The sequence below is a fragment of the Phaenicophaeus curvirostris genome, chromosome Z, assembly GCF_032191515.1.
Source record: "Phaenicophaeus curvirostris isolate KB17595 chromosome Z, BPBGC_Pcur_1.0, whole genome shotgun sequence".
NCBI lineage: Eukaryota > Metazoa > Chordata > Aves > Cuculiformes > Cuculidae > Phaenicophaeus > Phaenicophaeus curvirostris.
The window spans coordinates 51,862,419-51,886,626 of NC_091431.1; the positions used below are offsets into that span (position 1 = coordinate 51,862,419).

Consider the following 24,208-nt stretch of genomic DNA (forward strand, 5'->3'; position numbering starts at 1 on the left):
AGTAGAAATATACCATTGCAGTCCACCAGGAAATTGCTGTTACTGGCACGAACTTCAGTCTAAGTGGAGACTCAGTCCAACTAAAGATACATCTATAGAACTCTTTTGGAGATGAAAACCTACCCATAAGGACTATGGTAGGAAGGAAGATAGGAGGACAGGGAGGGAGAATGATGATACTCTTAAACATAGTGACTAAATCAGTGATATTATGTATATATATCTGAACTGTTGCTGAGGCTGTTATCTGCTACTTAAGTTGGCAGTGGAATATGGTGGCATTATAGAATGTTAAGCCTATTGCTTTAACTGTTGAGAATGCCTTTTAAGTAGGAGGAAGAGGATTGAGCCTTTATTTTCTCTGGAGAAGAATCAACTGTTAACATTCAGTGATACTACGATTCTATTATGTATTTTTTTTTAGTACTATACAAAAGCAAGAGAAGCAAATTAATATGAATTGAACTCTGTAGAGAAACCTGCACTTAAAATGTGTTTTGCCGTTTTGGGCCACTGGGGGAGTTGCCAGTAATACCACAGCTAGATCGTTTCTTTCCCAGAAAACATCCCTAGTTCTTTCCCAGAAAAAATCCCTAGTTAAAATAAACTAACTTTTTTAAAAATATGCCACAAGTTACTATTAATTTATGATGTAGTAAAAGCTTATAAATAAGATATTCTGCTGTTATAAACATTTTCCTCTGTTAAAAATTCACCATCTGAAAGTTTTGTCCTGCTACTGGTATTCAGCATGATAGTGCTGTAGGGAAGGAGCCTGTGAGGCTAACAGCAAATGAGGACTTAACCGTGTGGTGTATACTGACCAAGATTAGAAGACTGAGATCTTTGGAAGAAGGGAGTCAAAGTTAATGTACATTAGAGCAGTTTATTTGTATGACGCATCTTGCATAGTATTAACATCACTGTGTAACCGTTCAGAACAAAGATCTTGGATAGTTCACTGAAAATCCGTTCTTTAAGTGCAATGCTGTTTAATAGTAGACGTGCAATAATGTTTTAAGAATGGTGAAAAAAGGATTGTACCCTTACAGAAAGTAGTAGTATGATCTCATCATAAATCTAGTGCTGCTATTTGCTAGAATACAGCTTAATCTTTAAGAATAGTTGAAGTCTTTGCATACCTTGGAACAGGATTATAAAACCAAGGAAAATTGTCCAAATTTGTTGGGCAGGATATGGGATGATCTCATATTATCTTCCAGTCGTAAGCTGTATAAATTAATAAGAGAAGCGTGGTTTTAATTAGTTTGTGGTTGAAACTTGCCCAGTTTCCATTTTCTCAGGAATTTAGGCCTGAAATATAAACCGAACCATAATTGGTTTGCATGAAAACGTCATGAAGAATTTTTACACACAGTGGCAGATGTTAAATTGAAAAGTCTCCACGAATGTCTCCTTGTTTACTAGCTCTTGCTTGTCAATTGTCTACTGTTATTAGTAACCCTACTAGAGGCTCGTTTATGCACTTTGAATTTTACTTTTGGTTTAACTGTTATTGTCCTAGGCAGGAAGGTATTTCACTGTGCAGAGAGTTTCCCTGGCAAGCTAATTTTGAAAATCATCATCTGGAGCCTTCCAGAGTAGATGTAAATATCATGCTATTGGTGTATCTGCCTGTGGTTCTGCTGAGCAGTTGTAAACATTTTGGCAGTTGTTTTCAGTTACAGATGTTTTAGTGGTAAGACCCTGTTCCTGGGCTTCCTTTCTAGCCTTTTCTGTTTGTGGTAATTTACGCTATTAAATTTATCAGATGTAGGGTCTTATTTTTCCTTTGTTACATATGGGGCAGACAAATATTGCTGATTCAGAAAATCTTGAATGCTTAGTGGACTGTTTGAATTGCTCCTGGAAAGGTGTTATAAAACACTTGTAGTCATTCAGCAACCTTTTTTGTTTTTCCTGAAAGTAAATTGAATACCTTTACTTTTTTAAGTGGTAATGGAAGTTTTTGTTTTATGTGACTGTTGTAGTAATTTCCAAAATGCAAGACAAATTTGTAAACAAAAGTTTGTGACTATCTTTTGGAAAAAAATGCTAAGGTATTGCTGTGAGGGAACTGGATTGGTTTTTTTGCTTTGAAAAATGCTGTTTAAATAATCAATTAGCATTTGTTTGTGATGACTTGCAGACAATTTATGGGTCATCTAAAATTAGTAGTAGTATGACTTTTCACATAACTTGACTTATTTTGAGCTACTTTAGGGAGAGACTATTATAAAAGATTTTTCAATAACTTAGGATCATAGATGGTTGTGTTACAAAGAACCTGTCTGGATTTTCTAGTTTAATCTTATGCTTAAAATACAAGTAACTTCAACTAGGGCATTTTATTATTAAAAAAAAACAATCCAAGCCACCAAAAATAACCCTTAGGCTTTAAGTAACGCTATGATTTATATCTGTATTAAGGAAATTTAAAAAAAAAAAATGTATTAATTCAGTTGTGACACTTCTGATGGAAAAATTTGTAGATCAGTTTTAAAAGTTCCTGAAAGTTTATAATTTTTCTCTAATAGCACTGTGGCTTCAGAGCCCAAATTATTCAGCCTTCAGTAACATGGTATTTGTTGATAATCATCACATGTCATAATTAAATTGTACTGTTTTTTCGCTTCTGAGTAGTATAATTCAGCAAAAAAATACATATGTAGGAGGGGTTTAAAAAATCCTAAATTAGTTGTAGTATTTGGGCTGCTATGGAAAATTTAAATTAACAGGTAGAGGGAATGTATGTATTGTTTCAGCTGTGTTTTATTGTGCTGCTTTATCACACATGAATTTTATTTCACTGTGAAGTTTAAACTGCATGCCCTTTCACCTTCATTTCTCCATAAAAACATGAATAAAACCAACCCAAATGTGTAACACCACAGAATGCAAGTCTGTGTTCACCTGATAATAATATATATAGCTTTTGTCTGAAACATGCTGTTTTGAAAGTGATGTAATAGGTTATTGTTTACATATTTTCCGTTAAAGGAAAAGCAGTGTGCATGATACAGGATTTCAGAAGTCTTCTGATATCTTATGTAGCCCCTTGTTAGTACTGGTGGGCTATAAATGTGTTCTTTCTGTTGGGATTTTCTGGATATTGTATTGAACTTTAAAATAAAAAACCTCATTATTTTGTCTTAGAAACTTGGAAAAAATGCATTAAGTCATGCACAATGCCGTTTCTTTCTTAGAGCTGCCTTTCCATGATTTCACCAGTGTATAAGGTGGTGTACAGGTTGAAACAATGTTGAACTATTGAGAAATGGCATAAGTGGCTATTTGTTAATTGTCAGCTGCCATCCAGGGTTTAAAGCTGGGTTCATCAGCTGCCTTGTCGAAGGGAGCTGAAGAACTGGATCATCAGCTTTGTAGTGCTGAAAGGTGAACATCCTAGTAGTTTCTGTCCTCTCCACTTCAGCTCTGTGTTCCTTACTATTGTGCTTCTTTCTCCTTGTCATGTGTTGATTCAGCTCAGTAAATTAATTCAAGAGAAACCTCAGAAATAGCTTTCTGCCAGATGCTTAGTCAGTTCGTTGAAGGGTCTAAGAAATATCAAAGCTGCTGCAATGGAAGAGGGCATCTGAGAGGAGAAGGAGCAAGGAATAAGGAGGAAGCTGGGAGAAGAGAAGGAAGAGGAGATGGGAAGGGAGATCTCCTCTCAGTAGGAGCAAGCCATTAGCTCAGCTCAGCCTTAAAAAGTAAATTCACCAGTACTGGTGCTTTGAATCTAATATGGTCACAATACTTTACTTGCTTTGAATTAGATTTTAAATGTCTGACACTAGATTTTTCAGGCATTTGAGAATATCTGCTGCTGCCATGCCAAATGCATTGTAAAACTGATAAGAGTGCTAATTCAGTGCTGCTATGAATTCCGTGAACTGACTTCAGAGTGAAATTATGCCTCTTACTTTTTCTGTCCATCAAATTTTTGCCTTTATTTTCATGAAAGAACATTTTCTTTTTAGTAGAGTAGGTGCTAGGCCTGTATCCTGACACTGCAAACCTTATATCAGAGAAGGGTCTTAAGAGTAGCATTATAATACTTGCTAAGTAAATGTATTCATTGTGTGCAAATGTTAGTTTCTTTAGACAGTTGTTGATTTTGAGGCTCTTGAATATATTTTCCGGAATAATAGCATAGTTCAGAAGCACTGAAGAGGAAAGTCTGTAGACTAGAAGTTAGTGTAATTTATGGCACAGTATGAACACTTACATAATGTATGTTTGCAGTCTTCTGGCTTTGGGATTTTTTTGATCAGACCCCTGCAGGAAAAAAATCACTTAGAACTCATTAGGACATGTAAAATAAGCTCTTTGCCAAGCCTTCGGGGTGAGGTGTTGCCTATAAGTCTTTCCATCCAGAGTTACCATGTTCTAACTGATCAGTGATTTGTTATTGACTTCATCTTCCAGTTATTTTGCTGTTTCCAAAGAAAAGGAGTCCCAGAGTGCCATAGTAACTTTGAAATACGGTAAACAGATGTATTTTATTCATCAGATTATATTACAATGTAAATACTTATTTTTATGTTACTAACAGCAGAAAGAGGCCTAGCACTTTTGTACAGTGAACAATCCTATGCAATTAGCCCTTGTTTGCTATGATTTCTGTAGTTTGTTTGTGGCTGTGCTATCCTAAGTAATATACTAAATTCAAACAACTAACCTGTTTTTTGTAGACACTCATTTGGCATGATAGTATAACTCAGGAGTGGCACAGCCAAATTGCACAGTAAGGTAAGGTGGTCAGACAAGTACCTTCTTAAAGTAAAAGCTACTTTACCATGATGTTATATATACGTTTGCCTTGTTTACAGGAAGTAGAGATTTATAGATTTTATTTGTTGGCATTTCCTTCTTGAGTTTTCAAATGAGCTCTGATGTGCCGTACGTTGTTGTCAGAGTTGGCAGCTTTAAGACTAATCCTTGTGATATTTCAATGAGTTATATATGCATATGAAGTTCTGCTGAGATTTCGAAGTAGTTTTTTGTGTGGGAGGAGAGAAATTGCATTGTTCAGTAATGATGCATACATGGAAATAATTTTTTGGCTCGCTTGGCTACATTAGTGTACTACTTGAATTTTCTTACCCCGTTCAGTTCTTTTCCGTGTCTACAGTCTCGTGTTACAGTTAGCAAATTGAAACGAGGTGCATTTTTGGTAGTAAATTTTGCAGTGTAAATGAAATTCACAAAAGGAATTGTTACTGCCCTAGAAGCTATTAACCTAAGTATAAATGAAGATAACTGATATGAGTGAAAAGAGGCCAGGCAATCTGAAGTGTGCTGGTCCTAGCCTTCTGTTGTGCTCTGTTGTAGTGGGTTGACCTTGGCCGCCAGGTGCTCGCCAAAGCTGCTCTGTTACTCGCTCTCTGCAGCTGAACAGAGCAAGAAAATATGACAAAAGTCTCTTGGGTCAAGATAAGAATGGGGAGAACTCAGCAATTACTGTCACAGGCAAAACAGACTAGTCTTGGAGAAATTATTTTATTGCCAAACAAATCACAGTAGCATAGTGAGAAATAAAACTAAATCTTAAACCACCTTTCCTCCCCTCTACTTATTCCTGGGGCTCACCCTCACTTCCAATTTCACTTCCTCCTCCCCCTGAGCAGCACAGCAGAACAGGGCATGGTGCTTGCAGTGAGTCTAGAACATGTCTCTGCTGCTCTTTCCTCCTTGTGCTCTTCCCCTGCTTCAGTATGGGGTCCCACCCACAGGAGACAGTCCTCCATGAACTTCTCCAACATGGATCTTTTCCACAGGGTACAGTCCTTTAAGAGTAGACTGTTCCAGCATGAGCCCTTTACATGGGATGCAGTGTTTCATGAACAGACTGCTTCAGCATGGGTGCTCTGTGGAGCCACAAGTCCTGTCAGAAAACCTACTCCAGTGTGGGCTCCTCTCTGTGGGATCCTGCTGGGAGCCTGCTTGAGCACAATCTTTCCATGAGGTCACAGCTTTGTTCTGGGCACATCCACCTCCTCAGGTGTGGGTTCTTCTGTGGGCTGCAGATGGATGTCTCCTCCACTGTTAACCTCAATGAGCTGCAGGGGAATCTCTGCTCTGATGCCTGGAGCACCTCTTCCCCCTCCTTCTTCACTGACCTTGGTATATGCAGAGTTGCATATACCTTGCTCCTCTCTTGGCTGCTGTTGTGCAACAGTCTTTTCCCCTTAAATATGTTATCACAGAGCCGCTACCACTGTTGCTGATGGGTGCGGCCTTGGCCAGAGGCAGGTCCTTCTTGGAGTCACTTGGCATTGGCTCTGTTGGACACAGGAAACTTCTGACATCTTCTCACAGAAGCTAGCACTGTAGCCCCCATGCTTCCAAAACCTTGTCATCTCTCTGCACGCATAAACTGAGGTACATAGGCTCTCTGCGTACCGGTGTAAGACCATTTTAAATGGGATTTAAAGAAGAGTAATGTGGCTTGCTTGATATGAAGAGCTCTTCAGAAGCCTAGAAGACAGATCTAATGGAAGTGTTCCTTTTTATTTCTTGTGTTTTAAAACATTCTGTATTTTCCTTCCCAATATGTTTTCTTGGTTTTGTTATGTGCATGTGTTTGCCCTTTGTTTCTTAGAATAACTACAAACTTTGCACTTGTTTATATGTTTCAGTTGGTTAGTTTGATGAATTATAATTAAATTGTAAGTAATCTTCTGTAAGCAGCCCATCAGAAAATCCCTCCAGAGTCCAGACAATAGCCTTTGCAGTGCATCTACATACACTTCTTGTTATGTGTCTTCAGAAGCCTGGTTGGAAAAATGGCAAGTAAATACTATCAGGTTTCCAAGAATCTAAATTCATAGGAAGATAGACTATTCTGTAACTACTGTTATTCCAAAATATGAAGAAGCTTAGGAAAAAACTGGAAAATGTCTTTATGCGCTATTTTAACTAAAAGGGGGTGTGTCATATTGCAATCTCTTTATAAAATATGCAAAATAAAACAGGAATAATGGGGAAGGTTTTGGGGAAGAATAGCAAAGGAAATGTAAGACTTGATTCTTCACTCATTAAATTAGGCTTTGGATGACAATCCCGAGTGGGGTCAACCTCCACAACTGCACTGTCTGCTGTAATGCTTTTACAACTTTGTAGAAAAAAGAATTATTTTTAAAAATACTGAAAACAGAAATGGTATTTATTATATAGTTCAAATGTATGTGATGCTAAATTGAGAAAAAAAATAAGCGTTTCCTGCTGGTTATAATCTATCTGCATAATAGTTGCCTAAAATATATGGATTCATTTAGTTATGAACAATGTAACATCTGTGAAACAGGACTCTTAAAATAAATGCAGTATTCAATGGGTGTAGTGCTAGTTAGGCCTGTACAGGATATTACTCTACCTTCCTTTACCCACTTTAAATAATAAAAAATTTGTGGAAGTAAAAAATTCATATAAAGAGCATTGAAGTAAATGAACAGTATAACTGACTGTGCTGACAACTAATCATGAGTGGGGCATAAAACATGCTACAAAATTTGTTCTTTTATTTTATACTAACACCTTGACAACTGCATGGTTTTAAAAGTACCAGGTTGGTTTAGGCACTTGTCCAGCTTAATCTTACAAAAAATGTATTAGTTGGATTTTTGCTTCTAATATAGTGTATTACGTCAGTAGTGCCTGTGTGAGAACTGGAACGTACACAGTTAAACTACCTGTGAGTCTGTGGAGGGCCTGTTTTGCCTTATGACATTATTAATTCAGTGGATTCTGTGCTAGGCCCAGCAATATTGTTATTCGATAGTCTGAATGCTGTCTGCATGGCAGCCAGCTGAAAAAGTGCTTCAGCTAACAGATACAGAACCAGAAAGCTTCCATCAAACTGCGTTTTAGATCAAAGTGAGAGGGGTCCTCTATGCAGCCAGCTTAGTACCATCTGTCCCCTGTATCACTGCACCTTTAGAACTGGTGACAGTTAAAAACCCTGGACTCTTCATCTGGTTTACAAAGCTCTGTCTAGAAGTAGAAAACTATCAGTCTTCTGTTCATCAGCACCATATTGATCAAGGCTTGGTGATTGGTAATGACATCAGTTCCAAAAAGTGAGAGAAAATAGGTTGAACCTTCTGTATTCCTATCACTTCTTATCTGGGAGAAGAGTCTATAGCACCCCCCTTACCACAATTTCCTTTCAGGTAGTTGTAGAGACCTATAACATCTCCCCTGAGCCTGCTCCTCTTCAGACTAAACAACCCCAATTCACTCAGCCAGTCTTCATAAGACTTGTACTTCAGACCCTTCACCAGCTTCATTGCCCTTTGCAGATGCTCCAGCACCTCAGTGTCTTTCTTGTAATGAGGGGCCCAATACTGAACACAATACTTGAGGTGTGGCCTCACCAGCACTGACTACAGGGGGATGATCCCTTCCCTACTCCTGCTGGTCACACTATTCCTTATACATACCAGGATGCTGTTGTCCTTCCTGTCCACCTGGGCACAGATCATAACTATAATTTCAAATACATGTTGTAATTTCTCTTGTGTTTTTCTTCTTCAGAACTCTTTTTTTTTTTCCACACTTCTTCGGTTTCTTCTTTCTCTCATGTCACTTCTAACCCAGGAGTATACATGAAGTAGCAATTCTGTGGTGTTGATCTGACAGGACAAAATAATTGCAGTCTACTTTTGAGCTGGTTTACAGCTGTTGTGTAAAAGCTTAATGTTCAGGTGTTTTCCCCAAAAATGATGGTTGAATGATCCTTAGAACATGTTAATAGATAAGACGGGTGGAATAAGGGTGCTTGGAATCGCAGTTGCTCACAGTTTCCTAGCCTTCATACCTGTTTTAAAGAATTTTGCTGTTGAGTAGCTCTTTGGTCTTTGCTCCAAACCAAATAAGACGATACTCTTTGTCCAAATCAGTTTTCATATTTTGTCTTTTCTGGCAATTGTGGTTTAAATGAAATTCCATCCTGATTTTCAATCAGAAGAGACTTCATTAGGCACTCTGCATCATTGCCTTAGGAAGGCAGAATGGTTGTTTAACTTGTATTAATAATGTAACAGTATATATATATATTCTGTATGAATAACTTGCCCTCACTTTTTTTTTTTTTTTTTGTAAATGGGAATCTGGTATTTCTGAAGGACTCGGGATTAGGTTTGGCATTGGGGGTACCCCCAGCAGCATGGACAAGACCTTGAAATTATGCCCATTTACTTATCTCCTGTATGTGCAAGAATGTAATGATAATTCATTTCTTTATCCATACAGTTTTTAGTGATTGGCATGACTTTGCACTGAACAACCAACTAATTATAAGTAGATACTTGATTTTAGTGTCCTTAAGATGTCTTTATACTGTACTGATAGTCATAGAATTAAAATGATCTTTCACATCCTGGCAGTTTCACTTCAACTTCTGCAAAGTCATGACTGTCTTCCAGAATAGCAGGCCTTAAGAATGGCCTGTAAAGTAGGAGGGGAAAAAAGCCCTGCATTTTATTGTTCTGCTCTTGGAATGAGATTACTCAAGATTCTCCTTCAAATAGTGATACATTTTCTGTAGTTTTTGTCATTTTTTTGTTGCCTTCTTGAGTTTGCATCTCAGTAGAATATTGGTTTCTTGATGAAACAAATATGTACATTTGTTTGGTAAGAAGATACTAATAGCCTAAGCAACTAAAAGGAAATTAACATTACAGTGTGGTGTGGAGCTGCTACATAGGGACCCTTCGTGCAAGGAATGGCTTGAGAATAATGTTTTGGCTTTTCAGTACCTGCAAGCAGGAAGGTTTTCTGATAATGCCAAGGTGAGGTAGGAGAAGGCTTGAGTATGGCAATTCTGGCTTTAGGCACTAGCAACAACCAAGAGAAACTGAGGAATTAAGTGGTTTTATAGACCAGATAGCTAAAGCAGCTGATGGGCTAGAATAATATGTGAAATCCATAAGGACTTAGGATTCAGACCCAGGAGTATCTAGAGATGACTTCCGTCCCTATAATTGCAGGTTAGGTTATGGGTGTTTAACCCCGAAAGTTGGTAAAATGTCAGTTTTTCAGACTGTAAGCCACAAATCACTACCCAATACTCTATGAGAACTCAAATTCCACAAAGTACTACATACTGCTGGAAGAGAGCAGAAGAGCACAGTAAGTGACTGGAATAGGAATGATTTCCTAGGTGAACTTGTTTGGGCAATACAACAAATTGCCTCGTACTGCTGGGGAATGTCACATCCCCTGCACACAGTCTCTCCTAGATCTTTCAGCTCTGCTAAGCCTTGCTGAGGGCAAGTTCTTCCTGACATCACCTGACCATAATTTTAATACTGAACATGTAAACAAAGCTATTGTGAGCACCTCTGCATACTGCTCTGAATCTTCTCTCTAATCTTGGCCAATCTGTAGTGGTTCATAGGAAGCCCAGGTAGGGTTAGGAGGATCTTCAGAAGCAAACTTTACATTGTGAAGAAAGAAAACATTTTTCTTATCTTGTCAGGTAACTGAAACAGAGCATAATAATGTAAAGCAAACTGAGTAGACTGTATGGTAATCAAGACTGCTCTTGACTGTCCTGGGATACAAATGAACCAGGCACAGAAAGACTGTTGACAAAAGCTTCAGTTTCGAATCTACGGTTACCTTTATTTTGTCTTTCAGTTTTAAAGTTGATACAGTGGAGTATACTGACTATTTCAAGTAGATTTCATGTTCAACTTGAATGAACGTACAGAAGATACAATGTGCTTATTCCATAATGTTCCTAATATATGATAAGTTTAAATAAACTTCGACTGGAAATAAGAGACTTTTGACTTTGAAATTTATGTAAGAGAAGATCTAATTTCAGATAATCTTGTCTTTGCAAATATATCAGGTACTCCACGTGCCTGTATGAGATTAGTTTTTGTTTAGTAGTTTAATATTTTTTTAGAAATGGTAAAAGATTTCCAGTAGAATGTGAGGTCTGCTCAGGCAAATGCCCCAAATGGTTGCAAGACAAGCATATAAATTAAAAACATATGTTGTAGCCAATTAGTACAAGCAGATGAATGTTTGGTTTCATAAGAGCTAGAGGAAGGGATAGACAGACTTTACCAGAAACACAGATCACTGTGTTTTTTGTTGCATATGGATTCTTGACTGTGGCTCGAGGTGCACTGACATAATAGGGCTGTGTGACTCCAAAGCACTGACATGCAAAACACACCAGCAAATACCAAAAAACCTGGAAAGATCAAAATGTGACTTCACATTTCTTTTCTTTCTAATCACTTCTTGGACACCAGCACCTGAAAGTGTGAAATACGTGAAGTAGCTTCTCTAATTACTGTGCTACAGATTATTCTGCTAAATTGCTTTTTGTGCTGTATCTGTGCTTACATTATCCTTTCCAGAGATTTCTGGAAAGGAAATATTAATAGGAGTGCTGCATGTTTTGAGTTAAGGTTATCAGAGATACACTCATACTTGACTGACTAAGCTCAACATGTAAGTGGGGATTAAGATTTTTCTGTTGTTGTTGTTTTTTATTTGTTTTGTCTAAGTGATGATTGTGTGGAAGAGGGAATATGCAAAATGGGATAGGTTAAAACTATTTTTTAAACGACTGTCACTTTTAGCAGGAATGTTTAATCATGTCCACTAAAATTGGTACTTTTTCTACAGCTCCTGGAAAAACATAAGAACACAGAAAGCATGGTAGAGCTGCTTGAACTGTATCAAATGGAAGATGAAGCCTACAGTAGTCTTGCAGAAGCTACCACAGAGCTCTACCAGTACTTACTACAACCATTCCGAGATATGAGAGAACTTGCGATGCTTAGAAGGCAGCAGATAAAGGTATGGTAAAGGTAACTGAACTTTGTATTAATGGGGAAATAATGCTTTTTGGGGAAATCATGCTTTTTAGTTACTCTTTGCTATTTATTACTTACATTATGCAGTATATGCAGTGATGGTTTCTCAGCTAGAGGCTGACCCTGTTTTTCTGTTTCCTTCATTCAGAGGAGTGCTTTTGGAAAACAGAAACGTATCTGATGAGTAGCTAACCATCATCTGTTCAATTTGCTGTGTTTGACTGTTCAAATTAATTGCTGAATTTAGTAGGTGGAGCTGAAAATTTTTTGATTACTGGGAATACTGATACATATAAAATAGAAAAATGTTTCCAGTATCTCTGCTATTGTTAATTTTTTAAAAGGTGATATAGGAAGTTACTTTTCATTTTAGTTTTCTGAGATAATCCGATAAACCATAAGAAGTAGATAGTTTCTCATCTAATGTTGTAAAACACTTAAGCATGGAAGTGTATTAGATTTGTATCGTTTGTTGTAACACTTTAAAAGTATATTTTCGTAAGAGCTTAAAAAAGCATAGCCAGCTGAAGAATACTCATTTTGATAAAGCTGTTTCATAAGACATAAATAATACATGTTTTATTTAAAGCTAATTGTAATTGTAAATACTTAACGAAAAATAGCAGATGTCATCTTCATTGCATCCCAGAAGTGCTTTTGATAATATCATTATTTTCTATGCCAAATCTTCCGTTATATGTGTGGTAATATAGAAGCTAAAATTGGTTGGTTTCACTTAATCTGCATTACAAATGTCTGCTTATCACAGTTTGGCACCTTATTCAAGTTAGCCAACACTGGTTTTACTGGTTTCAATATAAAAATGGTGTTTTTCTCTGTTTGTGAGTGTAGAATGAGGGAGGCAGGCGAGACGATTTAAGATTCGAAAATTAATTTTATTTGACTTATTACTGTGTCCCTAAAGTGTTTTTTTCAGAAAATTCAGCAGTCTGAAACTGACTCAGTGAGATAATGTGATGATACTTGAACTGAATGCTTTTTTTCCCCTTGAATGATAAATGTGACTGCGTACAGAATTGGGATGAATTTTTTTTCAAATGTATTGTGTAGTTGAAGATTATGGACACTACTCTTAATAAAAAGCCTTCTTCAAAGCATGCTGAGATAGTTCAAATTTTATTTGAATTTCATAGAATCATAGAATAACCAGGTTGGAAGAGACCCACTGGATCATCGAGTCCAACCATTCCTACCAAACACTAAACCATGCCCCTTAGCACCTCGTCCACCCGTCCCTTAAACACCTTCAGGGAAGGTGACTCAACCACCTCCCTGGGCAGCCTGTTCCAGTGCCCAATGACCCTTTCTGTGAAGAATTTTTTCCTAATGTCCAGCCTAAACATCCCCTGGAGGAGCTTGAGACCATTCCTTCTTGTCCTGTCCCCTGTCACTTGGGAGAAGAGGCCAGCACCCTCCTCTCTACAATCTCCTTTCAGGTTGTTCAGAGCCCCATCCAACCTGACCTTGAATGTTTGCAGGGACTGGGCACCCACCACCTCTCTGGGCAACCCAGGCCAATGTTTTGCTACCCTCAGCATAAAAAATTTCTTCCTTACATCTAGTCTAAGCCTCTCCTGTATTTTAAAACCGTTAGTCCTTGTCATATCGCTACAGGCCCTGCTAAGACGTTCTTCCCCGTCTCAGTACGAAAGCTGCAATCAGGCCTTGCTCCCCATTCTCAAAGGGAGGATGCGGAGCTGCTGCCCTGCAGCCCCTCCCATGAGGGCAGCGCCCCCAGCCCAGCGTCCCCGTTACTTTTTTTTGCAGCAGAGGAAAACGTGGGTTTTTTGTTATTTTGTCAAACAAGAAAAGATAAATGTAAATGACTAGGGAGTATGAACTAAAAGTTGTCTTTTGTTCTGAGATGGTTTTTGGGGGGGTATTGTTTTTTTCTGAGGGGGGAGTTACAGCTTACTACTCTCTTGAATTCCAGTTTTAAAATGCCTCCTTTTTTTTTTTCTTTCTCTGAAAGAATAACCTTGATAAACTTAAGAGACATGTTCTGTGGCTGATTATTTTAGTAGTACAGAGTGTTATCTAACATACATTAAGTTCTTTTCCTAACTTGGCAATTTTTGAGTTACAAAACATGGCTGTCTATTATATGGTAGGGAAAGATCCTATCTCTTGTTTTCCATTTCATTGTTTGAGAGAAAGCAGTACTTGTATCTATGATGACAAAATACATATTATACTGGGTAGCTAGGGTAGAAGAACTGCTTTATAAATAGAACTTGTTCATGAAATGGTTTGTGTTAACTTGCTGCATATGGATTTCTGGCAGGCTTAATAATGGAAGAAAGATCCTTGGGATTCTATAAACCCTTATGAGTGGGGTTAGCCCCATTTTCATGCATAACAGAAGTATTTCTGATGCTTACTGCCTCGGTGAAATAGAAGCTGTGAACATGTGATATATACATTATTGTTTACGTATAAAAAGTGACAGGGAGAAAGATAAAGTTTATATGTGCGGCAGGGTAAGGAAGGAAGAATGTGCAGAATGTGTTACTCAAGTTAAAAAAATAAGTTTCATAATTTTTAAACTTGAATACGAATGTCAATATTTAGTCAGGATTGCACATGCTTTCTGTAGTTACTTTATTTAACATTTTTAGACCTTTTCCCTATTGGGTATCTGCTTTTGGTCTGTAGGGAAGTTGGGTTTTTTTTAAGAATTCAGTTTTCCTATGAGATTAGGAGGAAATAAATTGCTTTGCCTATAACCTTTGAGAAGGGATTTTAGTGTCTTCTCCTTTTGGATAGAGACATAAAAAAACTTGGAAAATATACCGTGGGTGTTAAATTTCTGTTGTTGCTGTGAAACTTACAGCAACTAACAAGCCTATATGAAGGAAGGGAGAAACAACACAAAATTCTGTCCGCTCAGCTGAGGCTTATTAGAGTAGGACAACTGTGTCCTGTGCAGACTGTTTTCAAAAAAAGCCTAAACCAAAAATACAACCAACAGAACAACTCAGAACAAAAATTCATGACAACCTTAAAATATTTAGAAGCATGAAAATGCAAATTAGTGTTGTACCCGGTAGATATGATAGAAGTATTTTGTTTTATTTTGGTTTTATATTTTAACTTAATTGTATGCTAGTTTTTCAGGTGTGTTTTGCCTCATTTAGTTTGAAGGGTGGATCATTTAGTATAGATGAGGAATCAAAGCTGTATTGTCAAGCATTAAATACCGCTGAATTTGAAAAACATAATAACAAAGGTAGAAGATTATGGAAGGAGAAAAGGATGGCTTATTGTGAAAGGAAACGTCACTCTGGAAAACTGACTTCTGCCAGAATTTCTAGTTAATTATCGATTAGTCATCTGACCCTAGAACAAAGCATTAAGTAGTGATGTTTTCTGAATTTTTGTGCTTTCAGCTTCAGAAACCTAGATTTGTTCATATTTTTAAGTGCAGCTCAAATCCATGAGGACCTCCCTTGGGGCACAGCAAAATGCTTGCCAGTTACCATGCGTTCTTGAAAAAATTGGACACTTGCAAGCACACCAGTGTTTGGGACTGATGTGCATTTTATTTATATACATACATACATATATACATATGTATTGGGGCATGTGTGTGTGTATGATACAGGAATTATCCTGCTCGCCCCAAGGCCTTTATGGAGGACGCACAAATAAAAGCTGATTTGTAATGAATGGTGTTACCAAATTGAGAAGAAGTCTACACTCATCTCAAGATTAAAATGTAAGATATACTTACTAGACTGTTCTGTGTGTCTAGCATGACCATATTTTGAAAGGTAAATGTATAAGCCAGCCAAACAGTCAGAACTATATTTTTGTTCACTGAATGCTGGAGAAGATACAATAAAGTAATTGAAGACAGTATTATAATGTGTATATACGCACAAAAGCTGTGCTGAATTTGTATAGGCATTTCTAAATTTCATTATTTCTGGACTGCTGCTGGTTTAGATGTGATAATTATCTAAAGACATTTAACCAGTGAGTTTTAGCATGTTAATTTCACTGTTTGGGTTACTGGTTCATTTCTCCCGATTTCATTCTCTCAGATATAATATAGGTATCAGACGACTGAAGCTTGATATTCAAATGTTGTTAAATGTTTTGGGCTATATGTATATTTTTAAAAAAATCTGGAAATATGAACTTAGAGCCATAGGGCAAACAGTTTTTATAGATTATTTCATTTAGCATTTATTTAGAATTCTAGTATTTTAAGATGTTATTTTTTTGCTAGAAATCAGACTTAAAATGAGCTAAAAAAGGCTGTAATATTTCTCATCCTAGAAATGTTTCATATTTTATAACCATGAATTTTCATTTATCAGAATGGATCATTTTCCTGTGAAAATTTAGTGGGTTTTTTTTTTGTATGTTGACAATACGTATTGCCATAGCAGAGAAGTGGGAAGTAGTAGGCATCAGTAGCTGGAAACCTGAAGCTGAAATACTGATCTTGAAGTCTGGAAGAGGCAGAGTAGGCACTTGTGCTCTGGTGCCTGTGATTTCAGGTAATTAAATTTTAATTTTGCCAGGTCCTCTATATATAGTGCAATCTTTTTCTGAAAGTATGAAGAGGAGGGACAGGTTGGTTGTTGATAGTTGGCTATATAACTTACTGACAAGTTAATATAGTCAAGCTTTAAGTCCATAAAGACTAATTTAAAGTGCTCTTTGATACAGGACACTAAATCTGCTTATTTAAAAGAAAACCAAATCTTTCAAAAGAAGAGCATCATGAACAAAAAAACCGTGCCTGCATGTACAGTTGCTCACTGCCCTTCAGAGAGCAAAACAAACTACCTTGCTACTTTTAGTTTTTGTTTTCTTTTAACTATGGACAATACTTCATGGTAATGTTGAGTGTCACTGTGTTTGATCAAACACCAGGTGAGATCAGTGCAAGGCTTTATTTTTTTCATGCTTTTTTTTTCTTTAATGTGCTTGGTATTAGACTATAGATCAAATGCAAGATAAATTGTTTCGTAACCTACATGTAGATGCCAGCAGAACTTCGGCACAAGCATTCTTGAAGGTCTGAGTTGGATTGGATCTGCGTAATTGAGAACTGATAGTATCTAGATGCAGGTGAGAGTCTATAGTCATCATTACCTCTCAATTCTTCTGCAGGAAATGAGAACATTAAAATGTAATCATGTATTAAGTATTTTTAAAAGCATTCTTAGTTCCATTGCATACATATTCATTATCTTCAGTGACATGTTAGTTGACCTGTTTGTGAGGGGTTTTAAGGACTTTATTTAAATACACTCGCATTGAGGTCTAGCACTGGAAATAAAGAGAGCAGCATATAGCTTGATAATTCATCGTATTCAGAGGGTTTTTTTATTTAATTTTAGAGTGCTTTATTAGTCTGTGTTGAGCTTCCCTTTCAAGCTGCTATAAGCACTTTTGTAGTTGAAAATATAACCGTGGCTCAACCATCTGTGGATTTATTTGTTGGTTTAATACTTACTAATGTACTGCAGTAATGAAGCTTATACCTAATTTGACTTTGATTTGTGCAAAATGAAATACTTCAAATTACATTGCATAGAACATTTTAGTTTTTGGCAAAAAATAATCCCACGAGGTATGAAACAAGTTCAAATGAGAAGATAAGATTAATGATAAAGGTAGCTAGCAAGATAGAATTTCTTAAAAAAATACTTCAAGACAGAATACCTGGAAAAAGTCTCACAGGCAGCTGAAGATGTTTTGGGGAAGGGAGTGAGTGTCAGTGCTTAATACTCTTATTAATTTGTAGTATTGCTTCCATGCATCAAATGTGTGCGTTCTGTATTACTAAATCCGTTTTTCAGTCATTGGCTGTTGAATAACTGATGTTTTAGTGAGCTAGTTTTTGAACTGTGTATTTTTTTCTTTTAAGCCTCATAATATTTTTGAGTTCATGGTGGTCTTGCAGTGAAAAGCAGGAATTCAAAGCTACACAGGCACATTGGAGGACACTAAAGCAGTGCTGATCAAAAAGTATGATTAATTGCATGGCAGTCCGTTCGGTTTAATTTCTCTCAGTTTGCAAACCACACCATCCAGTGGTTACAAACTAGTGACTTGCTGACAAGAAGTCAGTGAAAAACATCTGGTAAAAAAACCCCCTGAAGTAGTATTTAGTGGACAGACTGAAAGACTTCAAAGAATTCCCAAGTATCTGTAGTTGAAGATATGTCCTCGCATCATCAGAAATTATGCTTAAATAAAATTGCCTTTTGAAAAACCTGTTGAGTAGGGAAGAAACAGTAATCTAAGTTTTTGCAAGATAACTGGATTTGCAAATGAAGGTCATAAACTTCATTGAAAATAGACCCATTCCTCAAACACGAAAGCAATAATGTTATATTATGCTGTGATAATCTTGTAGTCTCAAGATCTGTTTCAGGAGGGCTATATGCCAGTTTCTGTTCACATTCTGAACTATGAATCCTTTAGATTTATTATATGAGCTGATAGCAAAATATTTTGCTGACTTAAAGTCAGGGCTTTAGAGCCTCTAAGCAGGTGATAATGCTGTAAACAGGTGATCTGATGGAACGCAGACTGGTAGTCTGAATAAGTAAGAAACTGAATTCTTGGTATGAGACTGAGTACAAAATAGAGGCATGCGTCTGATCACTTCAAATCTTCCTATGCACAAGGTATATAAAGTACAAAATGGCTCTGAATGCTTAATTGTAAAACTGCTTGTAAGACCTGTAGAAAAGTCTGATTATGTTTGAATGTCAAAAGGTTGGTTGGATGGTTTGTTTTTAAAAAACAACTTTTTTAAAAAAAAAAACATCTTTTTTCTTACAAAAAGATGGGTTGGATGATAATATGGTAGGTGATTTGTCAATAATAAAAAGTAACTCATGTGCGGAAGGGTGATGACAACCTTTGAAAGTATACTTGCACATTGGTATGCACTTCGCTAACGTCTGCTCCTGAGAAGAAAGTTATGAGAATTATCTTGACTTCTCTGAAACAGCCTGCCATTCAGCATTTTGAAAGAGGAAAGAAAGGTTTTGAATTAAGGAAAGGAAAAACATACCCCACAAAACTAAATAGAAACCAATGCCACACCTTTGTATATAGCCATGGTATACTGGTATCTCGAATGCTGCAGTTTTAGTTTCTCCCTCTCAAAAACATACTTGTAAGATCAGAATAATTACAAGATAGCAGGATAGCAAGGGTGTTTCCCTGCTAAGAGCCTCAGTGCAAGGAGGGAGTAAATGAATCAGTTTGCCTAAGTTTGGAGAGCAGGTGGTTCATGTAAGATAAGGAGATCTAGAAATCATGAATGATAATAGGAAGAAAAGTACTGAATGCTTTCTTTTGGTCTTTCTTGTACTAAAAATATAGGAGCCCCTCAATGAACTTGCGGTGCTTTAAAGCAGCTTGCAAATAAAGGGAAAACATTTATACTCTTCTTAAACACACTTTGCATGCTCTGTGGCAATAATTTCCATAGTTCAAGAATGAGCACTAAGTATGTATGTGTTTTGGAAAGAGCAGACTCATCTGTATCCATTAACAATGTTTCTGAGTAGCCATCAGCTTAGGAAGCCTTTGAGTAATGGAAGTTGGGGGTTATCAGTGTGTCCATACCTTGTGGCATTTTTTTTTTCCTTTTTTTTACCAAGTGCTAGTAGAAATTACAGTTTGAAGCAAGGGATGGAACAGCTTTGGATTTGACCTAAGATTAATGTGTGATGGGGAAATGGTGCAGAAAGGTACTAAGTAAGTGTCCATTCAAAAAAGGTATCTTGATGAAATTCTGAAACAATGTTAAACATGCGGAAAGTACTAAATTGTGTGTCCCTGAAAGGTTTTGAGTAGAGCAGGGTGGAAACTGGAGATGTGTAAATTTCTATAAGCTTTCATGGTATGCTTATACTGGATCTTGTAGGGCTTCATTTTCAGTCATTACAGTTATTTTCAGTATCCCTATTCATGGATACTTGTATGGGTTTAATGTGATTTCTCCTTGTCTAATGCTGTGTCCTTAATTATTTTCCTTTTATTACACTGTATAAAAATTGTCAACCATATTTTGATGAATTCTTGATGGCAATGCTTAACATTTTACCTATGGTACATAAGAAGGATTTTTAAACTGCAGCTTCAAAAATCCATCCAGTCCTTCCCATCCACAAGTACAATCTGAAACACAAATGCTCAAGACCACTCAATTTAACATTCAAGCTCACTTGCATAAATAAAATCTTCAAAGAACTGTCACACAATGTCTTAGTAAAAAACCACTTTTTTCTTTTAAAATAAAGTTTTCTTTGTGAAGGTGACTTTTTTTTTTATCTTAGAGCTTAGTCAATGAAGCTGAAATGTGAATAAAAGTTTTGTGATATACAATTTGGATAAATAAAGAAGGCATAATTTAGCCTTAATTCACAGAATCACTAGGTTGGAAAAGACCTCCAGGATCGAGTCCAACCATTCCTATCAAACACTAAGCCATGCCCCTCAGCACCTCATCCACCCATCTTTTAAACACCTCCAGAGATGGTGACTCAGCCACCTCCCTGGGCAGCCTGTTCCAGTGCCCAATGACCCTTTCTGTGAAAAACTTTTCCTGGTGTCCAGGTTGAACCTCCCTTGGCGGAGCTTGAGACCATCCCCTCTTGTCCTGTCCCCTGTCACTTGGGAGAAGAGGCCAGCTCCCTCCTCTCTACAACCTCCTTTCAGGTAGTTGTAGAGAGCAATAAGGTCTCCCCTCAGCCTATTCTTCTCAAGGCTGAACAACCCCAGCTCTCTCAGCCACAAATCCTAAGAGTTGTTCTCCAGCCCCTTCAGCAGCTTTGTTGCTCTTCTCTGGACTCACTCCAGAGCCTCAACATCCTTCTTGTGGTGAAGGGCCCAGAATTGAATACAGTATTTAGAGGTGCAGTCTCACCAGGGCCAAGTACAGAGGGAGAATAACCTCCCTGGACCTGCTGGTCATGCCGTTTCTGATACAAGCCAAGATGCCATTTGCCTTCTTGGCCACCTGGGCACACTGCTGGCTCATGTTCAGTTGCTGTCAACCAACACCCCCAGGTCCCTCTCCTCCAGGCAGCTTTCTAGACAGACTTCTCCTAGTCTGTAGCCCTGCACAGGGTTGTTGTGCCCCAAGTGCAGGACCCGGCACTTGGCCTTGTTAAACCTCATGCCATTGGTCTCAGCCCAGTGGTCCAGCCTGTTCAGATCCCTTTGCAGAGCCTCCCTACCCTCCAGCAGATCGACACTTCCACCCAGCTTAGTGTCGTCTGCAAACTTGCTAAGGGTGCACTCGATGCCTTCATCCAGGTCTCTGATAAAGATGTTGAACAGGGCTGGACTCAGCACTGAGCCCTGGGGACACCACTTGTCACTGGCCTCCAGCTGGAGTTAACTCCATTTCCCACCACTCTCATTAACTTGGTAGCTTTAATGTGACTTTATATGCATTTTTATGTACTGGAGGGGAAAAACAATTGAATAATCCCAGTTATTCCTCTTGCTCTTGCCATAATCTTAAATCTGTGATTTTTCACTTCTTTTAATTAAGAATATGTCTTAGTTTTCAAACATTCTCCATGGTTCTAGAAAAACCGTTCACCACTCCACTTTGCAGTACACTAACGCTATTGTTTACACTATGTTGTATATGTCCTAACATTTTGTTTGCTTTTTAGTTTCTCACTCACTTTACAGTCTTTGTTGAGTTGTCATTATCCCATATCTTGATGAAGGTGATCAACTCCCCTGTAGTTTGTATTGCTAGTTTCAGGCTTCAGGTATTTTAAGGTATCTAGGCTGTTCTGTGTAATTTTGCTTACATGTATTTACATTAATGTCTGTCTCTTTTTTTTTTTTTTTTTTTATGAAAAGAGTAGAAGTCTAAAGCCCTTTTTACAGCAGGGTACTTTCACTTAATGTATTTGCGATGGTACCTTTGGAGTTATAAAATATTTTGGGAAATAGTGCTGAGTTTGTGTTACTGGCTTGTAGCACTGTTATATTAAAAGCTGTAAAACTAACTTTGAGAAGTCCCTGAATGGATGATGAAGCTGAAATGCATGTATTATTGCTAATAAATCCAGCAGGCTGTGATTGCAGTTGGTTATTTGGCTTCCTGGAATGTATCAAAGGAAGGTAGCTGAGTGTTTCAAGCCGAAACGCTCCTTTATATATGAAGCTGGCTCCCTTTTGTATATTGCCTCAGTCATCTGTTGTGTTCCATGAACTTTATTTTTTTTATTCTTATAATTAATTGATCTAATGTTGTTACACCTGGTCATGGGCAGAAAAGGATAAAAACACGAGTTTCTCTAGGAGAAAGGTAATGAAAGGAGGAGCTGGAGAGACGTGACGGTTCACTGACTAACTATAATGTGACCTGGCCTATGTTTGTTGCTGTGTTTGTCCATTCTTGTCCCAGCTCTCTCTAGAAAGAATCTGGGAAGTATTAAAGACCTTTGAAGACCCTTTCTTTATTTCGGAAATTTATATTATGTGAAACTTAAAAAAATCCTATAGTTGCAGGCCTGTTTCTTATATCTTCTCAGAATAAACTTTGTTCTCTTCAGAACTCAATGTAACGACAATATACCTTCCCAGAGAAGAATGCTTCCAGCAGGAGAGTCTTGCATCTCTAATTCTCACTTGCTTACAGGCTATATTGGCAACCTCCTTTCAGTTTATTTCCTCTGAACTAATTTGTTTTCCTTCAAAAATGTATCTGTGTGGTGTAGAAATGTGTTCTTTTGTGTTCCATTACTCTGAAGTAACAGCTGATGGAAATACAAGTTCGCGTGATGTGTTGAGGTTAATGGCTTCTGCTTTTCCTTCCTCTTGTGTGCTTTCCAACAACCACTTCCATGAAAGGTGTCATAATTTCCTTACTTTGAAAGCATTGTCTGAAGTAAAGCTTGCAAAACATGACATTCTTCAAAAAAGAGTTTAGACAGGAGAAAAAAAAATATTAGCTATTTTTGCCAAGAGAGTTGGATTCTTCTCAAAGAGAACATAGGGGTCCACATTTGTTTCCCTTAATCCTTTTTTAAATTTTTAGCTAGGATAAAAGGAGAGTGTGGTCACTTTGACGATAAGGTTTTGTAGGTAGGGAGGAAAGCTGCTCTGAATTCTTCATAAGCTACAACCTCATGTGGCAGGTTCCTTCTTCTTTCGTCTCCAACTTCTCTCCCTGTTAATACCTTTTTACTCTTATGGGCTTACTTCCTAGTTCCTGTGATAACTTACAACTCCAAATAATTTCTATGTTTTGTATAAATGTACTCGTACTATTTAATATTATTATTTAATATATATTTGTATGTATTTCCTGTAGTGGTGCTTTACTGGACTGGGACCTAATGCTCAGACGGTGTTGTCGGGTGGGACCATACATGTTTTACTGCTGTGTCTTAGTTGTTCATTTCTTTTTTTTTTCCTATGGTGATTGTTCTGCCTTGAAAGGATGGCAAGTATCAATTCCATTAATGACTGGGAGATTATAATATTTTTCTAGGTAGGTTGCACTTGAAAACTTAAAATTTTACTCTTAAGGGATTGGTGATTGTTGGTATTTACTCAATACAGCTGTCGTTAATTCCATGTTTCCCAGGGTACGTGGCCATAACTGGCGGTTTGTATGCCCTCTGTCTTCTAGTTTGTCACAATTATTTGGTTTTGATTATAAAGAATGATAGTAATTACTGTTAGCAGTCTTTTCAAAGGTATTTTCTTTTTCACTGTGTATCCTTTTCATAACTCAGTTTTTCTTAGTTACATTTGTTGATGGAGAAATTGAATCAGGTGGAATGCACTGGCTGGATGGGAAGAGATTGCTTTTCCTAGAGGGTGCACTGGAGCACATTCAGGTCAACAGAGGGGTTCTCAGAAGCTGCAGGATGTGTGTCTCTGGGAAGTCTAGAAAAGTAAGCTTGGGCAGAAACACTGCAAACATGCTGGGAGAAGCAGGGAGCAGCAGAGGGCTAGAACTCAACAATTGCAGCTCCCAAGGTACCAAAGGGGATTTCAAGTTTGCTGGCTCAGAAAGTCACTGACTTAGTAGAAACAGAGCTGGGAAGCAAGGACCTGTCTACAAGGATGCTATGTTCATTGAATTCCTTTCTGGAGTCTCCTTCCTGGTGCAAGGAGCAGAAAAGGCCTTGACTCTATGTAACCACTGCTCAGCAGTAACTAAAATGTCTCTGCATTATGAACAGTGTTTTTAGCACAAATCCAAAACATAACTCCATATTAGCTGCTGTGAAGTTAAGTAACTCTGTCCCAGCCACATCACTCCTCCAGTATTTATGGCTTTAAAGCCAGGAAGTTAACATTGTGCGTGTGTTTCTCATATG

At 37.5% G+C, this 24,208-nt stretch overlaps 1 protein-coding gene across 2 annotated transcripts in view; it reads left to right on the plus strand.

Moving 5' to 3' along the window:
* Positions 1 to 24,208, plus strand: part of JMY (junction mediating and regulatory protein, p53 cofactor) — a 66,636-nt gene that overhangs the window by 6,957 nt on the left and 35,471 nt on the right. For both annotated transcript variants that reach the window (XM_069880724.1, XM_069880723.1), the window contains exon 2: positions 11,656 to 11,829. In XM_069880724.1, coding sequence (XP_069736825.1) covers positions 11,656 to 11,829 — 174 coding nt within the window. The remainder of the gene's footprint in view (positions 1 to 11,655; positions 11,830 to 24,208) is intronic.